General features: G+C 41.3%; 2 protein-coding genes across 4 annotated transcripts; both read left to right on the top strand.

Moving 5' to 3' along the window:
- The first annotated feature begins 2,355 nt into the window (after positions 1–2,355).
- On the top strand, positions 2,356–6,814 carry LOC147198238 (cell surface A33 antigen-like). Its single transcript, XM_086124435.1, has 7 exons — positions 2,356–2,493; positions 2,709–2,875; positions 3,949–4,162; positions 4,250–4,414; positions 4,830–4,946; positions 5,216–5,339; positions 5,444–6,814. Exons 1-7 carry the CDS (start codon positions 2,445–2,447, stop codon positions 6,051–6,053), a joined length of 1,446 nt encoding a protein of 481 aa, XP_085980561.1. The 5' UTR covers positions 2,356–2,444; the 3' UTR covers positions 6,054–6,814.
- Positions 6,815–7,680: 866 nt separating this feature from the next.
- On the top strand, positions 7,681–22,137 carry LOC147198237 (immunoglobulin-like domain-containing receptor 2). Of its 3 annotated transcripts, XM_086124418.1 has the most exons (10): positions 7,681–7,809; positions 10,434–10,763; positions 13,477–13,596; positions 15,858–15,914; positions 17,488–17,634; positions 17,716–17,904; positions 18,819–18,935; positions 19,147–19,345; positions 20,205–20,802; positions 21,814–22,137. In XM_086124418.1, exons 1-10 carry the CDS (start codon positions 7,767–7,769, stop codon positions 21,847–21,849), a joined length of 1,836 nt encoding a protein of 611 aa, XP_085980544.1. In that variant the 5' UTR covers positions 7,681–7,766; the 3' UTR covers positions 21,850–22,137. The 3 variants fall into 3 exon arrangements, with proteins under 3 accessions (XP_085980544.1, XP_085980545.1, XP_085980546.1); XM_086124419.1 differs by lacking the exon at positions 15,858–15,914; XM_086124420.1 differs by lacking the exon at positions 18,819–18,935.
- The last annotated feature ends 431 nt before the right edge of the window (positions 22,138–22,568 follow it).

Raw genomic sequence — 22,568 nt, 5'->3', positions numbered from 1 at the left:
AAGATTTAAATTCAGCGTGCAGCCAAGGAGTAACATTGTGTTTTACTTTTTCTTTGGCTTTGCAACTGCTATAAGAAAAAGAAGACACAGGAAGTCCCATTCAAGTGGGAGTCTGACTCCAACGTCCTCACTTGACAGTGAACATTTTACCTTGGCTGTGGCGAGAGTTTGCAGTTTTAAAAGCTTGCAAGATTTGAATGTAGCCCCACTCCGCTACTCTCTCACCTCCTATTGAGTCTCTGACCAAAGCCGTGCCCCTTACTGGTATGCACCAGGGTGAAGCTCAAATGTGGCCATGACATGCGATTATGAAAGTGTGCAGTCATGATAATTATAGAGGATGCACATCCAGCTTCAACACAACAACGTTAGCAATATTCAGATTGTGCCTTAGAAGGGTTTGAATTGCTTCTCCATCCTCTCACCTGCATGCTCGTCAATTGTTGGCAAACAAGCATTTTTGTTTTTAAATTTCCTGGAGCTGGATATTCCGCCATCATTTCAGCAAAACGCCTGAAGCCGATGGTAACAGTTTAGTCAGTGCAAGGCTGTGGGGGTCTGTCCGTTTTTAGTCTGCAAGATGGTGTAGGCACCTATAGAGAAAACACACTCAACCAGAAGTGTTAAATACGGTATGGTGGTTGTATCAGTACCAATTAAAAACAGATAAAGACAGAAACATACACATTCATTTTAAACATAAAAATGCATCCCAAATTCCCACGCCTTCCCTAACGTGACTACTCTTAAAGTTTGTGTGAAGTGTTCACCAGTGGTTAGCTTTTCACACTTGTATGACTGTTTAAAAAAAGTTAAAATGGCACTTAAAACATTGCCGTTAAGTGAGGTTTTACGATGGTGGCAGTTTGACGCTGCAGCAAATAATTTCTACTTCCCATTATTTCCTGTGGGAAAAATAGTTCAGAATCATAAACTTCACTGAACACTGATAAATTGTACTTCGATTATTTCCTATGTAAAATTGTTTGGAACCATTTATGTTCGACTTTAGAGGTTCTACTGGCAAAAATATATACAGTATATACCGTATAAAGAAGAAATGCTCTTGGGAATCTTCAAATGTGCAACTCATTGTCAAGAAGAGTTTCACTAAACACCTTCAGCCTTATCACTTCATCGTAAAAGCTAGAGATTATGGCAGGAAATTGATAATAAAATAGGTTTGTCAAAGGACTTGTGTATCCACTCCAGTCAAGTACAACGTCTTCACATAATTTGAAAAGATTTGCAAGAAAAACATAAATATCGAGGCTTATTTGGAAACAAATACACATTCATAAAATAACACGCTCAAACAAATATTACAGATTTTAGTTATCGTGGCAACCAATTGAAAACAATACTCGCTTCCAGCTACAACATGACTCAACCTCATTTATGGTGTTTTTATCTCTGCTGTATAGAGAGGCATGTTTCTTGATCAAGTTGCAAAACGGTTAATCAGACAGCGTCTTTATTGGTCCAATGCTACACCCTGCAGGTCAAAAGGAGGAAAATAAATATTCATGAATTTTAGGGTCATGGATGAGATGGAGCCTAGCCCAGCTAATTTTGGGTGAAAGGCAGTGTACACCCTGGACTGGTCGCCAATCCATCACAGGTCACCTAAAGAGAAACACCGAATGTGCATGTTCAAGCTGGAGTACCTTAAAACGTGTAATACAAAAAATATTTTGCCTGGAGTGTCCAACTATTACATTAATTGAACATATGACATATTTCCAAATATAATTTTGCATTATACTCAAGTATGTATCATATTATACACAGCCGAACCTCCAAAGATGCGCAGCGAAAAAGTTTTAGAATTTGTAGTTCAACCAACATGTTCTGTATAAATATGCCTCGAACGTCAAACGATACTTCAAACCTCAGCAAATCTCTCTCAATTTAAGATCAGTGAGCATCTACAGGACTCAATAAGTCCGTTTTGCTTTTTCTTTTGCTTTTTGTGCAACAACCATAGACCCAGATAAGGAACTGTTGAGAATATCTGAAACTGAGGGTCTGTTTGCTCAGTACAACATGATCAATACAATTAAATAAATATCAATTACATAGACATTAACATTATCAAGTGGATGTGAATGTAAATTGTTTTTATACACCAGTAAATGAAATTAATTGTAATGGTTTTGTGATGGCAACAGTTGGGCCCTTCGCCTCCGTTCCTCTATGTCCAAAAAAATTGAATTGAACACATTGTGTTCCGCTTTGGAGGTTCCACTCTATTGCTGTGTGCTGCTAGTCGTGGGAGAGTTTCGGTGAAACCCTTATTGGTGGTTTGGTGTCACGTGACCTATAACCGTTCACTTATTACCAGGAGGAGTCAAACACTCCTCACCTGAGAAAGCAATCGCCGAGAACGTTAGGCGGCCTTTTCTTCCAAGGACATCACGCTCATACTTTGTTTGATTTTAAAAATGACAGGAACGAAACGACTTGCATGGCATCTACTTCTGACACTAACAGGTACACTGTATGTCTTTTCTAAAAATCCACACCACACCTTGATTATATGATCATGAGAGTCAATCATTAAGCCAACGCTTTGCCTCTATACAGGAAGCAGGTTAATTTGCTTTTGTGCTGAGCACACCTAGGCAACCAGAGGAAAAAAATATTTCATTATTTCTCCTGTTCTTGTCTAACAAAAAAGCAGATTAAGCATTTCACTTTCTTTTCAGTGCTTCCCGCCTGCAGGAGTTTGCAGGTTTCGATCCCACAGGAAGAATATGAGGTTGCGAGTGGAGAAGATATTATTCTGACGTGTTCCTTTATTCCGGCAAAACCCAACTTCAACATGCTGCTTCTCACATGGGAAGCGTATCCAGACGTGGTCGAGGATCCAATGGTGAGCCATTAATTGAATGACTTTGCATTTGTTCCGTTAGCTTTAAAGAAAGTCAAACATGGGGCTTTCACCATGTCAACGTGCTTGGGGGGCATATTTGCATGGTATTTGAGGATAACTATGGCCTTTAGGGGGTTTATAATGCCTGTTAAACCAGGATTTTTTCACTTTTCGGGGGAGGGGGTGGGGGTTACTATAATGTAAATATGAAAGTCAACAACTCATCCTGCCACCTTTGGAGGTACAGTATTGTCAAAGCCTTAACAGAGGCAGGATGACACCAGTGTAAAAGGTGAATAGTGGGACTGGGTTGTGAATTTGAACACTTGACAAATCACCTCTACTGCCCTGTTGCGTTAAGACCAATTGTTGCGGTCCAAAGTTTTTTATGAGTCATACCAGAAACTGGTACGACTCATAAAAACTGGCCAATGTCATTCACATCTGTTATGTGATTGAAGAATGAAGATTTGACACATTTTTGGCATTATCCCTCCTTTGCTGGGTTCTGTATAAAAAGCATAAGCGGATAAATGCAGGATGTTCTGTTACTGTGATCTTCCAGCATGTAAAAGAGGCTGTTGATATGTTTTGATGTAACCTGTGTTATACTTTGCTATTTCTCTTTCATCAATGACAATTTAAAATTGGTGGGGTGTTGTGGGATGACTTTGGACATTATTGTGCTTCCTTTTATTCTTTGCTCACATGAATAACAAAAAGTACCTTTCCATCCATCCATTTTCTAATCTGCTTATTATCACAAGGGTCTAAGGGCGTGCTGGAGCCTACCTCAGCGGTCTTCGGGCAGTAGGCGCGGTAGACCCTGAACTGGTTGCAAGCCAATCAGTCGCTTAACATGTCTATCCATTTATTGTAAATAAATAAATCCCCCATTAAAGAACGAAAAGAAACTGAAAACATGTTTTACAACAAATAAATACTTCATATTGCCATTTCAAATTGGGTGCTACCCTGTAGTTCGGGATCGGAACTGTAGTGACTGATTCGATGAACTTGCCTGGAGAGCATTAATCGATTGTTGTTGTTTTTTTTGCATGTCTTTTGTCCAGGAACCTGTGGCCACCTATTTTTTAAACAACGCAGTTGACATCGCCCCCCCATATGAAGGCCGGGCATTCATGGAAGTGGATATTGTCAAACAACAGAGCACACTGCATCTCACAAAGGTGACCGTACAGGACAGCCGTCATTTCCAGTGCAGCGTCAAGATACCAAATGATGATGAAGGAACTACTGCGGCCTCAACTTCCCTATTGGTGCTGGGTAAAAACAACTCATATGCCGATATGGTCACTGCTCTGTCCAATACAGCTAATCACTTATGACTTTGTTTTTGTCTTCATGTTTTAGTTCCTCCCTCCAAGCCTCTGTGCAGGCTGCAGGGAACAGCAGAATATTGGCACAATGTCACCCTCAACTGCATGTCTGAGGATGGCTCCCCAAAACCGACCTATGAATGGAAAAGCTACAGTGTAGAAAACATCCCCAGACGATTTCCGCCCAAAACTACTGAGAGTATGTTTGGTTTGAGAACGCTTTCATCGATGCAAGAATATACAGTGAAAAGTTGAAAATGAAACACCACTGAAGTGGCACAGCTGGAAGAATTTGCCTCAAAAATCAAACCAAACCTCTGACATGATTGAATGCTGTTTGACATCTAAATGTTTAATTCTACAAGTGTGCTTTGCCTTTGGAGTTTTTGTGATGCCACCATAGAAGGGTACCAATGATGGCAAAGAGGAAAAATGTAATGATAACCATAGAACAAGAAATGGAACTTACTGATATTTATAATTACCTTCACACCAAAAAAATCACTAAATCTTGGAAGTCAAAAGAGAACAAATTGCATTCAGCATAGGAGGTTCAACAGTTTAATCGATGTGAATGATCACAAAATTTACCAGATGATTATTCTGTACCTTAGAAGATGGAGCGCTTTCCCTGTTTAATATTTCAAGAGAGACGTCTGGATTCTTTATCTGCGTATCAACAAACCGGGTTGGCTCCGACAGCTGCAACTTCACCTTAGCAGTGATGCCTGGTGAGTGTCAACATCTTGCTTAGCTATCAGTGATAGACCAGGACAAGTGTCACACACAGTTACTTCCGGAACATGTAGTTGGGAGGCGGGCCTAATGTGAGGATGAGGAGGCTTTTACTAGCTTTTCCTGCAGGATTAACTAACGAAGGCAAATTGCGCCCCTGACTGGTGAGCAGTCCGTCACAAGGCACATATAGAGACACTGTCCGTGATTTGGCCCTGAAAATATAAGAAGAGACCGTCTTGTCTGTCCTTCTTCCACACTCTAGGCGGCATGAACTTCGGGAGCACAGCGGGTATAATTGGCGGTGTTGTCGCTGGATTTATTCTTCTCGGCATTCTCATCTTTTGTTGCTACAAGAAAAGGTCAAAAAAGAATAAGAACGTTGACAGGTATGTCCTGTTTACTCTCACACCTCTCACACAAAACAGATCCTTAATATTAAGGGTGCAACCAGGTCTTAACGCTTTTTCTGTTTCTGTTCTTGATGCCTCAGATCCTCCAAAGAAATTCAATTTTCAGATGCTCCTGCAGCCAGACCTCAATATCAGGATGAAGAGTCTAATGCTGAAACAAATCAGGTGGAATACAAAGACGCTGTTCCACAAAACAGTCACAACATGGGAACTGTTGGACTCACACCAGAAGATAATCATCTTGGTTCCGATAGTGGTCAATATATGAATGAGCGAGACCAGGCTAGCCAGCGTAATCAATACCATGGTAGTCGTGAGTGCCTTGATAGGAATGAGTACAGAGGAAGTCGTGACAGGCTTGATGATTGCCGCGACAGCCGAGACCGGCTTGATGATCATCGCAATCGTTATGGCGGAAGTCGGGATCGCCTAGAAGAACGGAATGACTATAGAGGAAGTCGCGATAAGCTCGAAGAACGGAATGACTACAGAGGAAGTCGCGACAGGCTTGATGACCAGCGCAGTCGCTTCAGTCACGATAGGCTTGATGATCAGCGTAATCTTTACGGTGGCAGTAGAGATCGCCTGGAAGAACGGAATGAATACAGAGGAAGTCGCGACAGGCTTGACGATCAGCGCGACCGATATGGTGGAAATCGTGAACGCCTTTATGACGACTACAATCACTAGCTTCTGTATTTGATGTTAAGAAAAATAAGTGGATACATTTCTTTTTTTTCTTCATTTGTTTTAACATAGATTTTTGTTTTCATTGTGCCGGTTTTTAACATGCAAGTCTGGGAGGGGCAATTTCAATGCTGGAGGGGGCCATGTGCTTCCTAAACAGTTGTATAAAAAATGCCATTCAAATATGGACAAAATACACATACATACACGCAAAATATGTGCTCTTAATAATAAGACATTTCTTAAGGCATATACAATACTGTATAAAATATCCACTATTCAACAATACAGGGTTTGAAGCAAACAACAAAATAACTACATAGTGTGATTTTTTTTCAGTGCAAAGGCTGTTGTGCATAAAAAAATCCATTCAAGGCACAAAACAACAAACCAACATAAAGTGCAAGAACTAATTTTATATATGTTTCATGAAAATCAACTCACTCCAATTTCTTATACTATTGAGGCACTATGTTTGTCCTGCATGTAATTCCAAACCTGCAAGAAAATATTAGACGTACTGTAATAGAAGACAGTATAAGACCGGTGCAAGCGCAAAAAATATCAATTTCTACCATCTAGTGGGGGTGATTCAAGAGGTGCAGGCTGTGAACGTTAAAACTGTGTATTTTCCAATGATGCAATGAGTTGTAATTTGATTTGTTGGAAATGGCTTGGTAAGCCTTCCAATCTGACAACGATTCAACAATTTACCCTGCAATATCAGTTTTGAATAAATGTATCATTTATCAGTTTTGAATAAATGTTATCATTTATGTATTTGGGAATGTAGCACGTAAATCCGACTGAATCAGGAAGCGTTTAATACATGCAACACATCTTTTTGTACTGAAAATAAAAAAATAAAAAACGTAATAGTCAAGTCTCTATCTGTTATCTTAACTGCTTTAAAATCGCGAGGGTCGAGGCACGCTGGAGCCTATCCAGACGACGACCAGTCCAGGCCTCCCTGTAGGGAGGGCGTTCTTTTGGAATGACTGTATATCAAAAAGTTCAACCTTGGTTTCATCTGACCAAAGTAATAATAATAAGATATCCTTTATTTGTCCCACACTGGGGAAATTTACAGTCTACAGCAGCAAATATGGGTGGGTGGGGGGGGGGGGGGTAGAAAGAAGAAAAACAGTGTTTGTGAGCACAAAAATATATGTAGATAAAGAGAGTTGTACAGAGTGCATAATAATATAAATAAACAAGCAAAGTACATTACGGCTGTAGGAAATCATTTACGCTATCAACCCTCTATATTATCATTATTGCAAAGTACATTACGGCTGTAGGAAATCATTTACGCTATCAACCCTCTATATTATCATTATTATTAACACGGAAAGGAGCGTTCAAAGCATTTGGGAAAAAAAAGTAAAAAAATCCATTTCAACATATTTTTTTTCAAAATGTCAATCATGCTAAATCACACACACACACACACACACGCTCGCGCGAAATGTACCAATATTTAAACGCAGGTAAAAAGTTCAAACATTACAAAAAAACATGCCTTATGGGACTTGATTAGTGGGAGGGTGAGGAGAAACGGTTCTATCCCCTCCCCCTCACGGGTGTCATGAAGTGGTACAGTCCGTCCCGTTAGTTTGTTGTGTTGGGAGTCCCTCCTTCGCTCAGCAGTTGCCGGCGACTACCGTGTGCTTGTGCGTGAGGATACGTGCTGGTCCTGACCGACAGAGGGATTAAATGATGAATTTCCATCGTTTGGCCGTTTTAGTAGGAGCTATGGGTAAGCGCAATTGTTTCCTTTTATTTCGATTTTGTTTGGCGAGAACATTTTTTTGCAACATCAGCGCAACAGGTTGAAGCCTCTTTGAACCTCTTCACCAGCAGACGATGCTTCGTATCAAAGAACTTGCGTCATAGCCTTTGATTGGGTTTGCATTCGCAACGGGTTTTCAACTTGTTTTATGCATGTATAAATCGTTATAAAGGCAAGTGTATGATAAATCTCTGTAATTGCGTTATGGGGTATGCTATTGCTGTATTTGTGGATACGACACAATTTCTGTATGTGCTCTTATGATACAAATTCTGAGTGAGGAGGAGCTGTCCATCATGAGCAATTTTCAACTTACATGTTCATAAATGGTCTCTCTCTGCCCTCATGTTGTCATGAAATGAAAGGTATATAAATTGAAATCCTAAATGATGTACCAAATTGTGTTAATAATATATACGACTTTTAAGACTATAACAATAACCTGATAATAAGCCCTTCTATATTGCGTAATTACCATTAAATAATCAAAGTGGTAACTGATGATTACTCTCCTACTCTTATGATAAACAGCACTAAACCTATTCCAAATATATCTGTGCACATGCATCTCCAAATTAGGTGATTTTTATTATATTTGATAGCATATTTATTATCCAACAATTATACTAAAAGTATGATCTATAAAAATGTGCAGGGTCTGCCATAATAAAACATGATTAGATGAAATACCTATCTTATATTTTGTACCTTGAAAAGATCTCATCACATTGTAATGTTTTGTATTTTCAAAACAATGTATTTTTTTCCGTATCAAATATGAAACTGCTTAGTGGGTCTTATCAGTGTGAAGTTTTTGTCGGACAAATGATTCAATATGAAGGAATGTCTGAGTAAAAGCAGGAAACGTTGAAAGGAAAGGACTGACAGGAAACATGCTGCTTTGTCACTGGTATACATGTTCAAAACAGGCTTTCCCGTCATGTATTGCCGTGACTTCTATTTAAAAAAAAAAAACACGACGCACATAACTCAAAAAGTCATTTGGCAAGAAATGATGTGCCTTGTTCACAATTCATAAAATCAGCTCTTTTAATTAAAGAAAATGCCTACAAATACCCACCGTTCAGCTCTAATGTTTGGGAAACCTTGCTTTAAAGTATAGGCACAACATAGTCCCTTTTATCAAAGCAGCTGTGTAACACTCGCTGTCAACAATACTTATCGTACTGAAATGACAGTCAGGTTGTTCTGTGCTCCCACTTGCCGACTGCATTCGTGGGATCTAACGGTCCGCTATTAATCCTTAGCAGTCACTTGGTCTGTTCATGCGCAGCTGGGCCTGGCCTGATCTTCTCATTGGCTGTGAGGGAGTAAACTCCTGCCCCTTTCTGGACCTCAAGTGGGACAGGAGGGGGTGGGCGGGGGGGTGCAGCTTACAAACAATGGGGAAACAAAAGCGAAGACTTGTGGGAGGAATTTCAGAGCTCGGTCAGGGCTGTGAAATTACATACTCATCATCATGCATATGCGGGAGAGGCATTTATGATCAAGCAACGTGTTAAGATTTTAAACTGACTTTGCTATCAGGTATGTCTTTTGTGGGTGGGTGCTCATTTTATTTTGGTCATTTCCCGTCTTTAGGAGTTGTTTACAGCGATTTCCTGCCCCTCCTCAAGTTAACTTAACACGGTAGAATGCAGCCACAAGTGTCTGCTCACTTCAGCCACCCCCTCCCTCTGTGATGACTATCCCGTGCCTCTTCATACTCCCTCCTAATGCACCCACTCCCCGCACACACATTGGAATTTAACCCCCCTGACCCTGGCAGTGTGGCGGCCGCAACACACACACCGAACGTCTGCCTTTTGTTTTGATACTGGACAAGTTATCTACCAAGCGCCGCTTGTTCAGGTGCAAAGTGGTTAGTTCAGTTAGTTAAGAGGGAAGTCAAGTTAGGCATTTTTGTGACATTAAAATGTTCTACACTGCCCCACCAGTCGAAACGTGGTTTTCTGACTAATTGTGTATTTGTGGAATATGAATTGAGCAGCAAAATCTACACGGTTTTGTCCATCTAAGGGGGCTTAGTTTTATGACATCACTTTGATGCAACCAAAAAAAGGCATTTGCACAGTTGTCCAAATAAGAGCCAAAATGATGCTCGTTTCCAAAAATCAATTTATTTTAAACCCCATCTTGAAAGAAAAAAAGTTCCCTAAATTTGGTACGCGCTTTGATGTGTACAATTATGACATGTATAATTGTGTCAACCATCGTGACTTTGATCTTCATGGCGAACTATTCAAATATTTGGGAAAAGCTCTGAAAAAAAAGGTACAAATGATTCCGAGACAAGATTGGTTGTATGTCTGTTGATCGAAATGGAAAATTAAAGAAGTCATGCATGAAGTGTATGTAAGAAGTGTATGTCGCAATTGTGTGTAGGAAGGTGTAAAAATCAGTGTTTGAAACCCCCATAAAGAAAGACCTTTGAGATCTGTCTTAATGTCGAATTGTCCGACTTTTGCAAAAGAATTCACTGTGCAATTCATTTCGCCTTTAAGTGTTTGTTTCAGGTATTCTTGATCGGAACGTGTATTCTAACAACTTATTCTTATGTGTTTTGTCAGTGTGCCTGTGCAATGGCATGTACGTCACAGTGCCGGAGAAGCAGCAGTCCGCCATGCTCTTCCAGTCAGTGGTCCTACCGTGTCACTACCGGACATCTTCCACACAGCAGCCGGTGGTGCAGTGGTGGTACAAGTCCTTCTGCCACGACCGTACCGGCGACTCCTTCTTGCCTCTCCACCTGCCGGGTACGAAGGCCTCAGGGAAGGCCGACAAGTCCCACGTGGACTGCGCCGACAGGTTCCGCACGGTTCGGGTGGTGGCTTCGGCGCAAGGATCCACCATGACGCGGGCGGACTACTACACGAACAGGGACATTTCCATCATAAACAGTAATATAATTTATTACTCTTTTAACGTTTTCTTGAAGAATTCCATCCATCCATTTTCTATTGCACTTGTCCTCACAGGGCATAACGCGGGCGTTTGGCGGAATCCTCATATCTCCAAAGCCATGAAACCCCCACATGACATATTTGTTTAATAACAATAATAATAAAATCATTAACACTCATTTTAATTTTATTGCTTATGATTCGCCTGCGACCTTTAAGAGGATAAGCGGTTCAGATCATGGATGGATGGACTATTTAGAAATTATGTCGTTATGATTATTATTTGGTAACTTGAAAATGTAAAATAAATTTGACCAATATTTTGTATTTATATAACAAAAGTAAAATAATCATTTGTGCTAATTTTTAAGAAATTATGAGTAGTTTATAATTTATTAACTAAAAGTTTGATTAACTAGTTATTTAAAATAAATGTACTTTCATTTTGCTAATATGTTGTATTTATTATTTTCAATAAATCAATTGCATTATTTAACTGAATAAGTGAAATGCACACTAATTAATTGGAAAAACAGGCTAAAATATTATAATAGGACTCTGGAATATTTAACAGAGTGGACCATCAACATGTATACCTTTGTACCCCACTGATTTAAAGTCTTAAATGAAAAATAATGAGAATCTTGTCTGAATTTACACACAAAATGACTTCCAACTGTGGAAATGTGGGCCTGTTGAATTGAATGCACAAGTGAGATAATTGCAGGAAGCCAAGTCTTAGCTGATGATCTGTCAGTTGGGAATCACTGCCCTCATTAAATCCTCTTTGTATTTACCTCACAATAGGCCAACACCACTTGTGAATACAACCCTCTTCCACCTCTATTCCACTGGACCCCTTTTGAACATCAGGCCTTATCAGAAAACGGCACACGTCTTCTCATAATACGCTAGTGTGCCACTTTCAACAGGGAGCGATGCATGACGCACAAACCTTAATCTTTGCAACAAGATGCAGGTGACAGTTGAACGATCCTAAGGCCGTACAATTTGGAGTTCCCGGCACTGTTCGCTAATCAAATGTAATTAGTAGTGATGACTACATTTCACCAACGTGTTCAAAACCGTGACCAATTAAACAGTTTGCGAACATCTGGTGAACTTCTCCGCAATTGCTTGCGACCTTAGGGGTGTTCACACGGCAAGATTTGGTCCGGTGCTACGACGGGGCTGCCCCAGTAGAGCGTTCACACGTGCAAATTAGCTCCGGCGTAGCCCCGGAAAACAGCTTACACCGGACCAAATTTGATCCACCTCAGGGAGGTGGTTTAAAAATTTGCTCCAGAGCAAATGCTCGTTAGCGAAGCAGCACCGGTGTAAATTTGCACGTGTGAACGCAACTGGGTTAAATTTGCTCCAGAGCAAATGCTTGTGAAGAGTTTACGTACGGCGAGAATGCGTTGCTTTCGTGCTCTGTCGGACTTCCGTCATGTGTTTGTTTAATAACGACACAAGACTTTGCTGGTAACATCTTTCCTTTTGTAGAAGACTGGACTGTCTCGGAGTTGTTTGTATAGTTTGTTCATTTGTTGTGTGTTCACAACCCCCCGCTCCCCATATAATTTATTTTGTGATTTCCTCTCTTGATTTTCTGTTTGGCGCATTACGTGTTTGCTTTTCTGAGTGTCATTGAAGTCATCGTTGATTTACGTTTTCGGGGGCGGTCACTCTCCAGCAGAAGGCACGGAGACCGAGAAGGAGAAGGACGTACCTGTCCAGTAGTCGCTTGAGTTGTGTATACGTTTTAAAAAGAACCAACACGACAGCTCATTTGTTTTCTGTCGTTTTGCCCCGCTGCAGAAACTGCCGTGTGAACGCAAGTGGGGCTGCACCGACGCTGTGCCGGTGCAGACACGCTCAGCGGCTTTGTACGTGTGAACGCTCCACACAATTTGCTGCGGTGCAAAATATATCGCAACAAAATACATCGGTGCAGCGCCGGAGCAAATGTGTGCCGTGTGAACACCCCTCTTGAATGACTCCTGACAAGCCATCAACATTCGCCGCTCAGTGAGATACTATCTTAATGGCAGATTTTGACATTAAGGGTGGCCTGATGGCCCGTGGCCACTACAGAGGCTAAGTCAAAAACGGTCCAAAAATGCATATTTGGTTTCAGACCAAATTATTTGCCATCAAAACTACCCTGACCGGGAACATTTTTTTCCAAACGTTATTTGAATAAAGGTAATGGAGTAAATGTAGCTCATTACTGCCCACCTCTGGTGATGCCGGTCATGATTATCACATACATCCATCCATCCATCCATTTTCCGAACCGCTTGATCCTCACTAGGGTCGCGGGGGGTGCTGGAGCCTATCCCAGCCGTCTTCGGGCAGTAGGCGGGGGACACCCTGAATCAGTTGCCAGCCAATCGCAGGGCACACAGAGACGAACAACCATCCACGCCCACACTCACACCTAGGGACAATTTAGAGCTTCCAATCAACCTGCCAAGCATGCTTTTGGAATGTGGGAGGAAACCGGAGCACCCGGAGAAAACCCACGCAGGCCCGGGGAGAACATGCAAACTCCACACAGGGAGGCCGGAGCTGGAATCGAACCCGGTACCTCTGCACTGTGAAGCCGACGTGCTAACCACTGGACTACCGGGCCGCCCTATCACATACACATTTAATGTAAGACAGTCAATTATTTTATAAAAACGGGTTTCTCATCTTCGTGCAGAAGCAGACCTGCGGATCGGGCAGGTACAGTGGGGCGACAGCGGAGTGTATTTCTGCAAAGTCGTCGTCTCCGATGACCTGGAAGGCACTGACGAGGCCCAGATGGAGTTACTAGTGCTAGGTATGAAAAACACTATCTTAGGTGGACACTTCATGAGGTACGCCAATACGTAGATCAAATGAGAAATAAATCTGCTTTGACAGAGATGATCCTGCTCAATTTTGATTGACAGTTATTAAATGTCTAAAGCGTAACCGTTGGGTTCAAGTTGCTTTAACACACACATATACAGGCATTCATCCGACTCAATCCATAGCTGGAGCTCTTTTTTTTGGGGGGGGGGGGGACTTGCTTGGACACACTTAAAAAAATATAGGGGGGAAAGTTGTCTTATTGTGCCCCCAAAATTTTACTTTTTGCTCTAAAAGAAAAAAATGAAAGTCATAATACGTCACACTCAATCAGAGCTTTGAATCGGCCTAAAGCTAAGCTAAGGTTCAATTTATTTTGCCTATCCGCAAGCTAAAGAGCGGCGACTTCAGTTTCAAAACTGCTGCAACAGAAATGTAGTGGTTTCCATCCTTCAAAAACTCTCACGATGCTAACAGGCTTTATTTTGAAAGAGCTGAATGTGTGTTCAGGGTGGCTAGTGGTGATGTGGAGAGCCACAGGGTTATCCCGAAATGTCTTTTTTTTTTTGCCAAAGATTTTTTTTTTCCCCGAAGGTTATGTTCACACTGAGAGTATAATGCACAATTCGGGTTGTTTTTTGTTGAATCCGACCGTTTCAGATAGCCTTTCATGTTACAAATATAGTGTGGACAGAAAGTCTCTGAAGTGACACATATCAGCGCAAAATTACATCACAGCAGGCACAGCGGCTGCGGAAGCTATATGGCACTGTCTGTACGCCGTAGTGCTGATCCATTTTGTGGCAATTCATAAGATTTTGTGCAACTGGAGCCAACATTTTTTTGGCCAAATCATTTCAAATCATCTTTTCGCCACTGTCTGTTTTATAATCCTTTATTCACCAATGCTTTTGAGACTTGCCTGTTTTGTCTAATGTGACATTTTGAGGATGAAAAGGTCAGATGAACATGATGTGAGCATCCTGAGTTGAACAGATTGTGCAGTTCTAACCCTAAAATAAAAAACGGAATTAATATAGACTCATTATATGGTTCAGTTTTTGTTTTTGTTCTTGCTGAAAAAAACCCTTAGGTCATTATTTTAGGAACATGAAAATGTCATGCATGGTTCACTGATTTCTCTTGATCCAGGTACATTCTACATGTTCAAAAAAGTATTCCGCATGTAGTAGTAGTAGAAGGTGGTAGTAGTAGTAGTAGTATGTAAGCATTTTTCTTTTGAATGCATTTTTCTATGGCATTCACCCCTTCTGACATGCCAAGTCTGCTCACATCCTCTTATTGCCTCATATCCTAGGACCGCTTTATCTTTTATTGACTTGCTGAGTAACTCCCACTCTCTCTCTATGTGTGTTGTGAAGTATTGTGGTATGTGCATGGCACGCCAGAGTTACATTTTATCAGAGTGAACTTGCTGCTTGTTTTCCTGTTGCTCCAGAGTTGGTGGCTAACATCTTTGCATCCTGGTTTTTCTTTTTAAATCCGTATATATAAAGCACAAAAGTGATACTGTGGTGTAATTATGTAGGACCGCTTCCCATGTTAAACTGCTGTAAATTGTGCCCCAGTTACAGTTCACACGCCTCACCCTTTGGCCTTTGACAAAGAGAGCTAAAAGCATGGTGTTCTTGTGTACTTGACATGTACTGGTGTCTTGTAAAGCACTGTGTGGCCATTTGGGGGGTTAAATGTGCTATAGTATGAAAAAGGCATTTAATTTGCTTGAGGGTCAATGAATGGCTAACCTCTGTTTAGCATGCTAGCATCCCCAAAAAAACAAGCTAATACAGTACCAACTAGTTTGTTGAAGTTCAGCCGTTTCCAGATATAATGTCAGTTGTGTTATTTTAATATATTCATTAGAACAATATTTTCATATTTTGGCATTCATGAAGATGATCTGGAGCTAAAAATAAAAATAAAAAATAAAAAACAATCGGTGCTCATTTAAGAATGAGCATTTTTCAAACAATGCAACTAAATTTAAATTTCATTTGTTATAGAGATACGTGAGTCATAGTTTGTTTTGTGAAATAGTTAAACGGTGCTTGTCAGCAATGCTGGTGTATTATTGGTCATTTTTTATTTACCAGTAGTCTACTTAACGATCCACAACCGCTGATCATTAATTTAACAAGAGCTACCAATTTGGCCTGATCTTACCTGACTTCCTCTCATGCTTCCCGCGCCCTCTGCGGACCTTCCCCGCTTATCTCCGTCTCTCTACAGGCAGGACATCTGAGCAGGCTGATATCCTACCTGAGTTTGACGTGGAGATTATGCCAGGTACATTTTCAACACTTTTCTTCAGGTCTATGCTTAGACGCCTACTGCTTTTATTACTTCCTTTTTTACTTTTTACTCTCACGGGTCGATGTATTCAACCGATATTTTGACACTGTGTTGGACAGAGTGTTTCTGTTTCCTTCATTCTGTATGCATTGTGCTGTTCAAAGGAGTTCCCAGCAGTTCATGTCTCACAAAATCAGTTTTCATTTTGCTTTTTTTTTTTTTTTTTTTACTGCCAAATCCACTTTCTTCAACTTGAAACCTCAGTGTGAAAGACATTTCATCTCCTGTTGAATTCTTTTGCACCACCACATCTGAAAAATCTCGATTCATGAAGTTGTATCCTTCATTCGAGTTGGTGTCCATTTGTAAATATGTCCAAAATGCTTGACGAAGGTTTATTGTTTATGAGGTGCACTTCTTGTTTCAATCTTGAAGGGGGAATGTCAAGTCAAGGTTATTTGTATAGCCCTTAATCACAGGAGTCTCAGAGGGCTTCAGATGACAAATATTAGTGACATCCCCCACCTCCCTGCCCAAATGGGCAAGGAAAAACTCAAACCCCATATCGGGGAAAAAAGAAAAAAAATTGAAACACTATGAGAGGGGGAATCCCCCATCTGGGATGACCATAATTATTAGACAGATAAGACAACAATAAGAATGACAATGAGAAGATACTGTTAGCCACAGCTGGCAGTGTACTTCCAATTGCTAGTGGAATATGGTGCCATATGCCAGATTGTTCGTTGTTCATTGTGATATGACAGGATGATATATGTTAGCATTGTCATCATAGGTCAGATTTTTTTTTTCCGGTTTCACTTCTAGATTCAAGTTGCAGGAAGGTAAGAGGTGCCATGGCACGAGGTTGTACAATAGGGTGCTGTACAGTGTGTTACAATAATGACAGGACTCTCTAATACTGTACAGTACAATATGCTGAAATAATCGAACACATGATTTAATAAATTGGATTACATTACTTATTTCCATCCATCCATTGTTCGAACCGTTTATCCTCACGAGGGTCGCGGGGCGTGCTGGAGCCTATCCCACAGTCGGCGGGGTACACCCTGAATTGGTTGCCAGCCAATCGCATCTACAAAAAAAAAACACATGCACAGTCACACCAAAAGACAATTTAGAGTTTCCAAACTAATTACTTTTACAAGGCAGTGACAGAGTAAGTAACTCAATTACTTTTGGGAAGAAGTAGTTTGGTATTATCACTAATTAATATAATTGAGCGACTTATTCCAATTTGCTGCAACGGAAAAACTGTCCTTCGGTGTTCTTATCGAAAAGAACGGTTTGTGGTGCCACTTATTCTGTACTCTATTACTTTTTAAACACAATTATCATGGAGAAGCAAATTACCCTGGCCACTCTAGCTACGTTATTATAATACAAAGGGAGGAAACAGATGAGAATTAAAGGGTATTAAAAGAGTGTGGATAAATTGTGCACATTGAAATAGGCGCAGCGTTACACTACACAATCTGACAGCGTCATGTCAACACTGTCAATCCTTTTAAAGTATTTGCGTATGTTTGTGTCTGGATTACAGAGTGGGCATTCGTAGGCTGTGTGGGTCTGGGCAGCATCTTGTTCCTGCTGCTGATGGGCATCTGCTGGTGCCAGTGTTGCCCGCACTCCTGCTGCTGCTACGTGAAATGTTGCTGCTGCCCTGAAACCTGCTGCTGCCCACGACACTGTACGTAGCTTCACATGTCATCTCAAACAGCTTTTTTACTTAGGTCGTATGCAAAGTCTTAAGCGCATTCTCCTCATGCAGTATACGAGGCCGGGAAGAAGGCGAAGAGCGGGCCGCCCGCTCAGATGCAAATGTATCCCTACTTCATTCCTGGAGTCCCCACTGTGATGCCTCTTGGCCCTAAATCACACCCGGAGGCAAATCTCACCTCTGTTGTCTCTGTCCCCTCGATGGCCTCTATCCCTACATTGGAAAATAACCTGGCTGGTGGTGAGTGTCATTAAAACCAACAATCAACTAACACGTTCATTTCATCTCTTAATACAGTTTCATATGCAATAGAGTGCAAAGGTCTTGGGTCACCGTTGCCGTTGATATTTTAACAGTGCTATGAGTTACCAACACAGCAATGCAGCAAAGATCTTTAAACATTATCGGATAATACCAAAAAACTAAATGACTATCCTATGTCTGTATAGCTATTGTAAAAAAGTTCATTAAAATTACAAGGCTAAAAGTAAGGGCCTAAGAATTTTGCACAGTACTGCAGAAGCATGTTTTTGTTGCGGTCTACTTATAATAAATGTTTGCATGAATTTAATATGCATAAATCTATACAGTCAGTAACAACTTACTTACTTACAACCGCACAATCTTTGGCAACATGCGAGGAACAGAATGTGCAGGTGTGCCCAATGAGTGTGTGTGTGTACAGTCCTTGCATGTTTATGTGGATGCAGTACCCTCCATAATTATTGACACCCCTGGTGAAAATGTGTGAAAAGCCTTAAACTTAATTCCATTTTTATTGCAGAAGTGTACTTGCATACTGATAATTGTAGACAGAATTAAGCTCCTCCCATGGCCATCTGGGTCCATTGACCACCCGTTGAAAACCTGTGGAGAGTGCAGAGAAGAGGACTCATGTCCCTCTCTCTGTTTTCTCCCATCTTGTGAAATATTACAGGAGAAGATTAGGCGCTGTTGGTAAAACAGGTGTGCCAATAATCCCCACGGAATAAGTGCACTTTAATTTAAAATTGGATTTTCCTCACTTTTTCAAAGTTTGGTCCTATATTATTTAAAAGACTATTTAATTCATCAGTAAATAAAGAAAGCATCTTAACCAGGGTTGCCAACAATTATGGAGGGCACCGTTTGTATGTGTGTGTTCGTATCCACAGTCTGCAGTGATTACCGCCTGAAAGCCAGGCAGGACCACAGGGGCTCAATGCAAGTTCTGTACCGCATAAAAAATGAGTTGGCTCAGGTTCCCACTGCCAAGATGGCTACACTCAAACGTAAGGCAGTGTAAACTAGACTAGTGTCTTTAATCTGTAGTATAGTGGCATTGTGGCTGTGTGTGTTGTTTCCCATTTACGTCCTGCATGATTTGTGTGAATTGGGTCGTGCTTGTTTCCATTCCAATCATCCTCTTCATGTCATAACATGAAATTGTATCCAAGTATTATTGTCATCATTTAATGTTTGCGATATGTGTGTCCAAAACAGCCGCTAGTCTGTCAGAACTCAGCTCTCTCCATGAGGGAAGAAATGCTGATTTTAGACACACCTACCACACCGTCCAGGTGAAGGCGCTGCCGCCCATTGCCGACGCTGACGATCAGGTGTCTGTGAGAACGGCTCCGCGCGCACAAGGCAGAAGACGCAGGAGGGAACGAGACAACTACTCTGACGATGAACTGGAGAGGTGCTTTTAAAAATTAAGAAATGAGGATTGAGCAAAGTTGCCATTCACTTCATTGATTATTAAGAATTTGGCCAATTTTATAGAATTGTTTTGGATTGGCGGCATGCTCAATTCAAATCATGTCCATCACAAGTTTTGACATCAACATTAAGGATACCTCACTGAAATCAGATTCCGATGTCCTCAGAAATGAATGCCCACCTAAAAAGGCGCCGGCTTTCTCTCGCTGACGAACAGCTTAAAATCCTTATGTGAGCCGTCATTGAACAAATACATCAAATGACCCTCTATAGCCGAGAAGACATATAATACAGTGAAGGATCTGCTTGGTAGACGGAACGTGTAAAACTCTTGCAATTCAGAAAACACAACTGCAGGTATGCTACAAAGCATTATTGCCGAGCATTCCATCCTGTGTTGTTTTTTCTGTAGTACTGTAGCAAGTAGCAAGGTTGCATAAATTGGTGTCGGAGTTGCATCAATTCCGACAGTTTGCAAGGCTGTGAAAGGTGAATGTGATCAAATGAGAAAGAAACAATGTAGTTGCACCAATAGCAAGTCATCGACTGAAAAAGTATCAATGAAATCATTGATGACTCGGCATTGACTAACATCACTTTAGCATTGACTACAAAAAAAAATGACGTTGAAATCCTTGTCATGTGCGATATATTGATGTCTTGTTTCAAGTTTCACACTGAATAAAAGCTACAAAAAAAGCCCAAAATAAAAACCAAACAAATTCAGAATGACATCGTGTTTGATGTTTGGTTCCCCACCTTTGGTTCCCCCACCCCCCAAACAAAAAGCAAAAGACTTTGAGTCAATCTTTTGATGCATGTCCCATCCATTCCCACAGGTGGAATGCTTGCTCAGAGCACATCCAGAGAAAGCCTTTGAGCAGGAGGGGCCGCACTGGCTCACTTGACGAGCTGGAGGATTTTGCACGGTCGTACAATTCCCGCAGTCGTCGGGCCGAGCTCCCGGATAACGGGGATTACAGCCCTCCGAGACGTTGCAATAGAGATGATGATGAAGGCTGGGATCCCGGCAGCCACTTGCCTTTACCACAGAAGAGAAGGGGCACATGGGATGGCGAACTTGCCTCCCAACCGGCCTTTTACGAGGACTATGATGGCACTTTCCTGACCCACGTGATGGAGAGTAAAGCGAGGGGAAACAGGGGCGCTGCGAGGCCAGCTGAGGACAGCGACACTCTGTCCAAAGGCAAAGGTGGCAACAACTCCTACAGTCGCTCACCTAGCCACCGTCCAGACGAGGAGGATCCTTTGCCTCCGTACTCTGAGTGCGAGGCGGAGCACTGGTACCGTACCAGAGGATCTGTGAGAACAGAGCGCTTGGACAGCTCAGAGTCTACCATGAGGGCTTCCTCGCACACACGGCCCAAGCAGGGGATGTCCGCCCCACCACAGGAGATAGACAGGAGACGCAACTTGGTGAGTTATTTGTAGCAGGAGAAATTCACATCCAGTCCGCAATGTCCGCAGTCCTCTACATCGCAGTCCATCGTTCACACCACCGCTACGTTGAGTTTTTTTAAAGCGATACATTTTTATAGTTTGGTTTTGTTTTTTGTTGTTATTTTACATTATATAGTGGTACCACAGAAGTGAGCTTTGAGATTTGACTCTCGGCTCTGGCCCATGTGAGTGCAGTTTGCTTTCTTTCTCGATGAAAGGAGAGTTTAAAACAAATGTTTAAAAAACTGCAGAACTAGTATGTAGATATCGGCAAGAACCGAGGTTCACATAACGTTCTTGCGCAGTCAGATGTTAGTCTTTTGGAACGCCATCCCCGCATGATTCATTGACTGCATGGGGGGCTGGGGGCTGTACAGTACTTTATCTGAGGGATAGTTGACATGCCTCACTCAAGAGGTGTACACACACACACATTGTTGGACCAGAATGAAGAGTTTTATTTTGGCAGCCTTTGCGTATTGAAAATTGCATTCTGCTACATTGCGATGTGGACTTGAATTTGAATAACTGTTCCTTCCCAGTTGGAAGGAACTAGAACAGAGAGAAAAGTAGTCAACTCCATCAGTATTTTCTTCCAATGACCACATGCCCGAGTATTTTTGTCCTTATGGTTTACATTTTTGCTCTTCCTCTCAACAAATACCAGTCGAAGGGCAGAAAATAATCTGGCCTTTTATTTGCATGGCATGGGGGTATATGTATGCTGTGATGCATTATGAGCCTGTTCCAATCCTTCATTTCATCATCTCTCATCTTTCACAAACAGTACTAATCGAATGTAGCTTTATTTTTGTGTCCCTTAAAGAGATTTAGATGTTGCAATTGCTTGCTTCACCTCTTTACATCTATTATTTTCCAATGACCTGCTATTAACCCTGTTTCAAGCTTTGGCAACTTCTCTCCCCTGTCTCCACCAGGGATGCATGGTCTCTAACACGTGGCTCTCTCACTGTATTTTATCGACAGAGCACAACACTGAGCAGGAACACTCTCAAACTGTGACCATTGCTTCGCACCCGTCCTGTTGGTCTAACGCCATCCTTTCTGCCAGACAGAATGCGCCAGATTAATGACTTGCTAGACTGGAAGGACCTTACCAGGGCCTCACCTTTGGATGCTACAGTTTTATTTTTGTAACAGTGCAACTCAGGTTGGTTTTGAATTTGTGCCTGTTCTAATTAATGTATACCGGTAGATATGGATATCTTCATGTTGGTAAACAATAAAACTTGCAATTGTTCTGAAGAAGATATTTGCACTCTTCAAATAAAAGACAACTACTTTCCGAAATGTCATGTTTTTGTTTTGCTGCTTCGTTCGTGTTTAGCCTACAGAGGAAAATGTTGGTGGTTATAGTGTCACAACATAAACTTCGAATTTTATTTTGTTATTCCAAAATAACAAACGAAAATGTGGTCGATTTTCAGATATTGAATTTTTTTTATTTGGTTCCATGTTTTCGCCCCCCCCCCCCCCAAAAATGAATTAGTAGGTTTTTTTTAAGTAAACGTAAGATTTATTTTAAATTAAACCTCTTGTCTAAATTCTTTCAGGACCTGCAGAATCCACTTTCTTTTTGCTCAGGCTAAAATGTTCACCACTATTAAGTCAACTTTTTATGTATTCCTACCGAGTATATTATTCCGTAAATGAATTTAAACACCAATTTTAATTCCCGGTGATTTGATTTCCTTGTACTTGTCTGAGTGGGGCGGAGTCCG

Source organism: Hippocampus guttulatus, chromosome 11, assembly GCF_054856545.1.
Source record: "Hippocampus guttulatus isolate MCC_2025c chromosome 11, RoL_Hgut_1.0, whole genome shotgun sequence".
NCBI lineage: Eukaryota > Metazoa > Chordata > Actinopteri > Syngnathiformes > Syngnathidae > Hippocampus > Hippocampus guttulatus.
The sequence above is the reverse complement of the archived record's forward strand: the minus strand, read 5'-3'. Positions and strand labels throughout refer to the sequence as shown.

Bases quoted from the DNA above. Each gene is read 5' to 3' on its own strand.
- LOC147198238 (XM_086124435.1), top strand. From the start codon at position 2,445: ATGACAGGAACGAAACGACTTGCATGGCATCTACTTCTGACACTAACA. The intron at 2,494-2,708 runs GTACACTGTATG...CTTTCTTTTCAG, and splicing joins TCTACTTCTGACACTAACAG to TGCTTCCCGCCTGCAGGAGT. The intron at 2,876-3,948 runs GTGAGCCATTAA...TCTTTTGTCCAG, and splicing joins ACGTGGTCGAGGATCCAATG to GAACCTGTGGCCACCTATTT.
- LOC147198237 (XM_086124418.1), top strand. From the start codon at position 7,767: ATGATGAATTTCCATCGTTTGGCCGTTTTAGTAGGAGCTATGG. The intron at 7,810-10,433 runs GTAAGCGCAATT...GTGTTTTGTCAG, and splicing joins CGTTTTAGTAGGAGCTATGG to TGTGCCTGTGCAATGGCATG. The intron at 19,346-20,204 runs GTGCTTTTAAAA...CCATTCCCACAG, and splicing joins TCTGACGATGAACTGGAGAG to GTGGAATGCTTGCTCAGAGC.